This window comes from Cydia amplana, chromosome 15 (assembly GCF_948474715.1).
Source record: "Cydia amplana chromosome 15, ilCydAmpl1.1, whole genome shotgun sequence".
NCBI classification, from domain to species: Eukaryota; Metazoa; Arthropoda; class Insecta; order Lepidoptera; family Tortricidae; genus Cydia; species Cydia amplana.
In genome coordinates, this window is record NC_086083.1 from 9,879,409 (window position 1) to 9,887,101 (window position 7,693).

Consider the following 7,693-nt stretch of genomic DNA (forward strand, 5'->3'; position numbering starts at 1 on the left):
TAGACTGGTTCGTTTTTAACTGTTTGCGTTTTAAATGCTTAATTGTCAATCAAGACAGCAGTTGTTTAAACACGAAATATAATATCTTACACGAGGACCTATATAAAGGCGTAGTTTTTCCACTGAACCCCAAATGCTATCTCAAATTTTGTATAGATAAGATAGAGGTATTAATAAAAGGCATTTGAATATCGGTATTGGTAGCCTTTGCTCTATTAACCTTTAGCAATGAAGGTTTTAGTAGTCTGCGCGTTGTTGTGCCTCGGCGGTAGCCTCGCTGCTGGTAAGTGTAGGAGTAGATTCTAATTAGGTACATCATCTTCAAGGTAATGGGCACCTTTGCGCCGGGGTTAGCGCGGGGAGGTCTCTTTCTTCTTCTTCCTCGCGTTGTCCCGGCATTTTGCCACGGCTCATGGGAGCCTGGGGTCCGCTTGGCAACTAATCCCAGTAATTGGCGTGGGCACTAGTTTTACGAAAGCGACTGCCATCTGACCTTCTAACCCAGAGGGTAAACTAGGCCCGTATCGGGATTAGTCCGGTTTCCTCACGATGTTTTCCTTCACCGAAAAGCAACTGGTAAATATCAAATGATATTTCGTACATAAGTTCCGAAAAACTCATTGGTACGAGCCGGGGTTCGAACCCGCGACCTCCGGATTGCAAGTCGCACGCTCTTACCACTAGGCCACCAGCGCGTCTCTTTCAGTAGTTTTAATATTCTTTGTTTAGTTTTAGATATATTTAGGGTTCTTAGTTTAAAGGATGGCTCAAGTTAGACCGGGCCGTGTCCGGGCCGGAGCTTCCGGAGCTTGGTTTTCTATGGAAAGTATCACGTGATCACCTGTCATCTTGAGTTATCCTTTATTCATAGATATATTTAGTTCATAAGTTATTTATTTGTCTTTTTATTATCTTCAATTCACTTTGTATGAATAATCTCTAATCTTTTTATTTGCTTGGTATATTGTTTGTTTTGTGTGTATTTTGTGTTAGGGTAATGTGTAAATTTAATAAAAGTTATAAAATAAAAACATTCGATCGAATTGAGAACCTCCTCCTTATAAACTGCGTAGTCCGTCGGCTCAATAGGGGATCCTGGAGTCCAATTTGGCAATCCGAGAGAAGAAATAAATTGAATTTTCTAAATTAAGTAAATATTTGCAGCGAGCGGCGTAGTGGTGTGTTACTACGGTGAATGGGCTAACGAGAGGGCTGGAGTCGGCCGCTTCGGAGTGAGTGACCTGCCCACTGATCTCTGCACGCATATCGTCTATTCGTTCCTCTTACCTAACGGAACTACGGGAGGCATTATTCCTCCTACACAAACTACTTACGAGGGAAAGGGCAGTAAGTGAACTAATCTATCATATTTATCCCTCTGGGGCCCATTTCTCGAACGATATTAGTCTAAAATAATAATAATATAATTAGTGTGTTGTCATGGCAACCTATATGATTTGACAGTACGTAGACTAATATAATAATATAATAAATAAACAATATTAGTCTAATACCGTTCGAGAAATGGGCCCCTGTTTGATTGCAAATATTGGTGTCTAGTTCTTATTTAGCTTTGGTTATTCTTTGTCGAAAACCGACCAACGATCAATCACAAACAGGCTTAAGTAATTCACTTGTTTCACAAACCCAAACGTCAAATCGACGAATAAGAATAGTTATTTGTTTTACAAGGGGGCAAAGTTGTTGTTTAACCGCTCGTGCTAATATTGATACCCGAGCAAGCGAAAGATTCCAAAATTGAATCACGAGCGTAGCGAAACTTGAATGTTGCGAGGGTTTCAAAGCACGAGGGTTAAACAAAATTTGCCCCCGAGTGAAACAAAATTTTTCACCACACCAACCCGAAGCAAATATTAAATGTAAAATATCAAACAAAATCAAACCAAATCAAATCCAAATGAATGTTATTAAATATTTATCACCCAAAATCATCCTTTAAAAGTCAATTCAACCAGTAAACATAAGAAAACAACTCAAAATTTGCATTTGATTACTTTGCCTCACATGTGAATAAAATGCAAGTTTGTTATCAGTTTTTGAAGTGCAAAGTAAGCCTTTCCGAGCTGGTGTGGTGAAATGAACTTTATAGACATTTGAATTTAAATATAGTCCGTTCGGAAAGAGCAAAGTCGTGGAATGTATGGGGCCCATTACATTCCACGACTCCTCTCGGTTTCTCTTTCCGCACAGACTCTATCTATTATAGGACTGATTGAAAATATGTAACTCCAATTTATTAATGTACTTAGTTAAAGGTAAGTTAATCAGTTTGTAAGCGCACACACAATGATTAATTTTACGTGTTGCAGATTATGTCGCTGACCTAATTGCGTTAAAAGAGCAGAATGCCGATTTGAAAATCATGGCTGCTATTGGTGGTTGGAATGAAGGCTCAGCTAACTTCTCAGCGGTAAGAAAACTTGTATTTGAAAAATCCTATAAGTATTTTTAAAAATCCTAAAATTTCTTTGTAGTCAGCTGCTGAAGTACACAGACTTCTTTATCAGGTTCTGTCGCTTTTTAGTCTTTTCATTTATTCTTTTATTTAGGTACCATAGCTTATCTCCTAAATGTTAATCCTATATAAAAGCCTCCAAGTTTAATATATCCAAACGATTGTGTGTAGGTTCATAGAGAAATATGTATAGTAAGACAAGAGTGCTCACTCCATACATCAGGTCAGACTATTAATTTCAGTGTCTACATATAGCATCGAGTAGCGGAACTATCAGTACTGCTACATCTATTGTCAAGTAGCAGTACTGATAGTTCCGCTACTCGATGCTAGATGCTAATAGTCTTTTTGGTACTAAAACTGATGGACTCAGCACTCTATGTATTTTTTTCTCTATGGTAGGTTGAAGTTTTATACTATTAGACGGTTGAGTAAAATTATGTATCTTTTTGTACTGCAGGTTGTCAACAACGATACTTTGAGGGCAACCCTAGTCAGTAACTTGTACAACTATATTGATACCAACGGCTTCGATGGTTTGGACGTGGACTGGGAGTACCCTGCACAAAGAGAAGGAGCATCAGACACTGACAAGGTACCACAACAACTTACTCATAAGCTTAGAATAAATTTAAAAGTGGAAAAATTACTGTCTTGGGTGAGACTTGAACTCACGGCCTCTGGATCGATATTCCAGCGCTCTGCCATCTGAGCCACCAAGACCTCATCCATAGCCAGCAAATCTTTCCACCATATTATGGATCTAGGGGACCCTTAGCGACATCTACCGTAAGAGCGTTACACTTCTTAAACGGCTACCGGAGTTCCAAGTCATATTGGAAATTCACCAGTTTCGATGTGCTACCCATACTATTTTTTTTTTACAAGCAGAAACGTCTGCGACCGATGCTATTATAATAATAAAAAAAAACTTACTCATAATTGTCTTTTTTGTCCGGATATGAGGATAGCAGTTTTTACTGATGAAACAATGGCAAGTCTGTTCTGCTTCCGCCATTTCTTTTAGTATATACATGGATAGAGTGTTCTTATAGTATAGTAGATGCCTTTTTAGGGTTCCGTAGCCAAATGGCAAAAAACGGAACCCTTATAGATTCGTCATGTCTGTCTGTCTGTCCGTCTGTCTGTCCGTCCGTATGTCACAGCCACTTTTCTCCGAAACTATAAGAACTATACTGTTGAAACTTGGTAAGTAGATGTATTCTGTGAACCGCATTAAGATTTTCACACAAAAATAGAAAAAAAACAATAAATTTTTGGGGTTCCCCATACTTCGAACTGAAACTCAAAAATGTTTTTTTCATCAAACCCATACGTGTGGGGTATATAGATACCCCACACGTATGGGGAAAATAAAATAAGAGAATGATAATTAAAAATATATGATGTACATTACCATGTAAACTTCCACCGAAAATTGGTTTGAACGAGATCTAGTAAGTAGTTTTTTTTTATACGTCATAAATCGCCTAAATACGGAACCCTTCATGGGCGAGCCCGACTCGCACTTGGCCGCTTTTTTCATTAATTAAACGTTCTTTCTTTTAAATTTTTTAGCCATTCTTCCTTGTAAGCAATCGGCTTTTCGAGGAGTTGTTTAGTCTGTGCATTTTTCAGGAACAATTCGTGACTTTTATCAAGGAGTTGAAGGAAGCATTCACAGAGAAATCTTATCTGTTAACCGCCGCCGTCGCCGTCACCCAGGCCAACATCGATTTGTCCTACAACGTCACTGGACTTAACGAGTAAGTGTTTAAAGGAAATCTACTTACTTTAAAAACTTGTATTTCTATACCGTTTCCTGTGAAATTTTCCTCCTTAGAACTATTCCAACTTTTTAAAAACCTTTGGCAACTTGCACATCCGCAGCTGCACTTATACTTACTTAATACTTTTTTTTTTAAATTCCGTACTGTAAAACGGGACCCTATTACTAAGACACCACTGTCCGTCTGTCTGTCCGTCAATCTGTTACCAGACTGTATCTCATGAACCGTGATAGCTGGACAGTTAAGTTGACATTTTCACAAATTATGTATTTCTGTTGCCGATAGCAAAAAACACTAAAAATTACGGAACCCTAGGTGGGCGAGTCCGACTCGCACTTGTCCAGTTTTCTTACTTAATACCTTTTTCTAGATACCTGGACTACTTCAACCTGATGCTGTACGATTTCTACGGCTCTTGGAATACTGAGACTGGAGTAAACGCGCCTCTCTACGCTCAGTTAACTGACGACCCCTCCTTAAATTTTAATGTTGTAAGTAATTAATCACTTAAAAGTTAACATTTCTTCTTCTAACGCATAGTCTGAGGTTAGTTATATTACGGATGACTTAACTTTTTAATTTTCTTGCAAAATGTAACTGTTCTTTATAGTAGCTTAGCGTGTCTTTGATCTTTACACACAGTCGGAGTATTTTGGGCAAACAATGTAGGCGCCTGTGCCTTTATAATGATTCCATTCCTTCCGTGAAATTCTTCAATGTTTATTTGGTAGGATTTTAAGTACTTAGCAACACCTTATAATCATGATTTTTCCTCTCTATATACATATGTAGTTAGTTTTACTAGGCATTTTCCGTAAATGGTCCACCATTGTGCATGAAAACGAGGGAGTGGTACTCGTATTATACTTTAACCAACCCCAGCTCCTCCACGAAACCAAGCAAGCTTTTCAGGTTAAGGAGTGTGTACAGTCACCGCACGGGATTGTTATGGCATTAAGGGATCTTGCTAAATTGGACATTCTATAGCGTAAGTATTGTACAACCAATTAAGCTAGGACCCTAAATGACGCAACAATCGCGGAGCGTCTACTTCCTCGCGTTGTCCCGGCATTTTGCCACGGCTCATGGGAGCCTGGGGTCCGCTTGGCAACTAATCCCAGTAATTGGCATGGGCACTAGTTTTTACGAAAGCGACTGCGATTCGACCTTCCAACCCAGAGGGTACCTAAACTAAACTAGGCCCGTATTGGGATTAGTCCGGTTTCCTCACGATGTTTTCCTTCACCGAAAAGCGACTGGTAAATATCAAATGATAGTTCCGAACATAAGTTCCGAAAAACTCATTGGTACGAGCCGGGGTTCGAACCCGAGACCTCCGGATTGCAAGTCGCACGCTCTTACCGCTAGGCCACAATCGCGGAGCGTGATGGTACATAAATTGTTTATTACAGAACAACTCTGTCCACGTCTGGATCAACAACGGCGCGACTCCCTCTAAGCTGGTGTTGGGTATGGGAGCGTATGGCAAGACCTTTAACCTGACCAGTCTGAACAACACTTCGACCGGAGCGCCAATCACCGGAATTGCATTAGGCGGCCCTTATGTTGCAGAAGATGGAACTTACAGTTACTATGAGGTATTTACATACAGAGAGTTACGTTTGGCGTATGTCGATGTACGATCACAGACAAGACATCCACCAGACTGAGCATAGTAGCGCTACCCCCTCTGCCACAAATATACGGTAGTTTTACTCCATTTTCGAGTTAAAGTGTATTTGTGTGACGTCCGTGTCTTTGAACGGACCAATCACGGCACGGGACCGCTTACCTCGTCCCCCGCACCCCAGTATTTTTGGCAGCATCGGTTTCATGAAATAATTGCTCTAAACTCCTAGAGGATTTCTAGTCTATGTGTACGACTGACATCCTGGCTATGTCCTCAAATGGGAGAGTTTCCTGGCTGACGAGTTGACGATACTGAATTAAAAACTTTTGCAATCATTTCAGATTTGCGAAGACCAAATCAACAACGCCGCAGAATGGAACATTACCGAGGTTGAGGGCAACTACGTGTATGCTAATAAGGATCTATTCTGGGTCGGCTACGACAACCCCAACACTATTACGGCTAAGGTGAGTAGAAAGCGGCTATTTATGGAAAGTCTAGGTGTATAATTTGTTAGTGTTTTGACTTTTGTGTAACACGTGCGAAACCGGGGCGGGTCGCTAGTTTAATAGAAATTCATCTCTTTGACGGATATCGGTACGTACCGCACTGGATTCATAAAGGATGTATTATTTATTTTTTGCAAGAAACGGACAATAGTCACTGTCAATCTCCTTAATCTGTCAGCTCCCACGGCTCATATATGAGCCAGAACGCTTATGGTGGTACATAACGTAATTAAATGTTTTAATCGCGAAAGCAATCCGCGCGGCAACAGCAACTCAATTTATCAAGGAAATTGGGAATATTACGCGAAACTCTGCGTAGGGGGCGCCACTACCACAGTCCATCACAATCTACCACGAAACAAGAAAATCGAAATTTCGTTATCTAACCTCTCTATCACTCTTGCACATTAATTCATAATTTATTCATTGCTTTTTGCATTCGCGCGATAAAGAAGCTGATAACTAAATTTCGATTTTCGCGTTTCCCGGTAGGCCCTTGTTAACAAACCGCCTTGATTAGGGTTTGCTCCCGGTACTGAGTTTGTATGGCGAGAACCGGGAATTCCCGGGAATTCCCGGTTCTCGCCATACAAACTCAGTACCGGGAGCAAACCCTAGCCTTGATGCATCAATGTCATATTTTATTGTCTGTGAAAACTTGTCAAAAACTTAAACAGTTTTTGACAAGCACAGTACGTATTACGTATTACTCTATGGTTTACTTCTGACGCTAGTGCTGCACTCTGGCGGCAGAATATTGCAGTAATATTCCCAATTGACAGTGAAATCGCCCGATTCCGCTCCTGCAGTCGCAAATGTCGCAATCTAATTACAACTTTAACTTTAATTTTCTCATTAGCTGACTGGAAAAGCGTACTTTGCTTCATTTTAAATTCCTTAAAATCTATTTATTTCAATATTTAAAGTTTCTTTTGCTTTTGCAGGCACAATACGCCAAGACCATGGGCCTGGGAGGTATCATGTACTGGGCTGTAGACTTGGATGACTTCGGTGGCATCTGCGGAGATAAGTACCCGCTCATCTCAGCGGGCATTGCTGGGTATAACTCTGTTTAACTTTAGCAAAAGTTTTGCTGCAAAATAAAAGGTTTTCAATTATTGTATTTGTGTTTTATCATTGTTTTGGCGCTTCCCCGAATGCATCCTTAGGGCCCATTTAGACGATGCGAGAACTCGCATGCGAGTTTCATTACATTGCGGGTTTTCTTCGGTCGGTTGAATTGGACGAAAACAATAGTCCGCAATGTAACTAAAATCGCATGCGAGTT

At 40.3% G+C, this 7,693-nt stretch overlaps 1 protein-coding gene across 1 annotated transcript; it reads left to right on the forward strand.

Annotated features, from left to right (window-relative positions):
• The first annotated feature begins 228 nt into the window (after positions 1–228).
• Positions 229–7,493, forward strand: LOC134654809 (acidic mammalian chitinase-like). The gene is made up of 9 exons (XM_063510280.1): positions 229–283; positions 1,165–1,347; positions 2,331–2,431; positions 2,937–3,071; positions 4,055–4,242; positions 4,637–4,757; positions 5,679–5,864; positions 6,238–6,363; positions 7,350–7,493. Exons 1-9 carry the CDS (start codon positions 229–231, stop codon positions 7,479–7,481), a joined length of 1,227 nt encoding a protein of 408 aa, XP_063366350.1. The 3' UTR covers positions 7,482–7,493.
• The last annotated feature ends 200 nt before the right edge of the window (positions 7,494–7,693 follow it).

What these genes read in the sequence shown, in the direction of transcription:
- LOC134654809 (XM_063510280.1), top strand. Translation starts at nt 229, where the DNA reads ATGAAGGTTTTAGTAGTCTGCGCGTTGTTGTGCCTCGGCGGTAGCCTC. An exon ending in GCTCAGCTAACTTCTCAGCG is followed by an intron (nt 2,432 to 2,936) that starts GTAAGAAAACTT and finishes TTTGTACTGCAG; the next exon opens with GTTGTCAACAACGATACTTT. An exon ending in GAGCATCAGACACTGACAAG is followed by an intron (nt 3,072 to 4,054) that starts GTACCACAACAA and finishes TAAATTTTTTAG; the next exon opens with CCATTCTTCCTTGTAAGCAA.